This window comes from Merops nubicus, unplaced genomic scaffold (assembly GCF_000691845.1).
Source record: "Merops nubicus isolate BGI_N331 unplaced genomic scaffold, ASM69184v1 scaffold33384, whole genome shotgun sequence".
NCBI classification, from domain to species: domain Eukaryota; kingdom Metazoa; phylum Chordata; class Aves; order Coraciiformes; family Meropidae; genus Merops; species Merops nubicus.
In genome coordinates, this window is record NW_008602803.1 from 1,988 (window position 1) to 2,515 (window position 528).

The 528-nt window shown below is 63.4% G+C and overlaps 1 protein-coding gene across 1 annotated transcript in view; it reads left to right on the plus strand.

Moving 5' to 3' along the window:
* The window catches only part of LOC103771191 (kinesin-like protein KIF21B), a gene marked incomplete at both ends in the record, with an annotated part of 2,341 nt that extends 1,926 nt beyond the window's left edge, over positions 1-415 (plus strand). The window contains one exon of the mRNA XM_008938482.1: positions 216-415. Within this exon, the coding sequence (XP_008936730.1) occupies positions 216-415 (200 nt within the window). The remainder of the gene's footprint in view (positions 1-215) is intronic.
* Between the last annotated feature and the right edge of the window lie 113 nt (positions 416-528).

Sequence of the window (528 nt, forward strand, 5' to 3'; positions counted from 1 at the left end):
GTGTGCAGCTCCTCAGCCTGCCAACTGTGCTGTAACCCACTGCCCCGTGTGGGCTGAGCCCTGACCCATCTCCAGCGGGACAGCCCCCAGCCTGTGGTGGGGCCAGAGCAGAGCAGGGAGAGAGGGGTCTGGTGGGATGGGGAGGGAGCAGTGCCTGATGTCTCCTGTGCAGGGCAGCCCGAGGTCCATCATGAGCCCTCTTCTCACTCCCTCAGGCACCATGGAGTGCTACACGGAGGAGAAGGCCAACAAGATCAAAGCTGACTACGAGAAGCGGCTGAAGGAGATGAACAGGGACCTGCAGAAGCTGCAGGCAGCCCAGAAGGAACACGCTCGCCTGCTCAAGAACCAGTCTCGCTACGAGCGGGAGCTGAGGAAGCTGCAGGCAGAGGTGGCTGAGATGAAGAAGGCAAAGGTACCCGGGCGTGCCAGGGCAGGGAGGGCATCCCCTGGGCACGATTGATGCCCTGCTGGTGGCACAGAGAGGGGGGTGTGTGCCTGGCTGGCTGGGGATGCACAGAGGGGGTG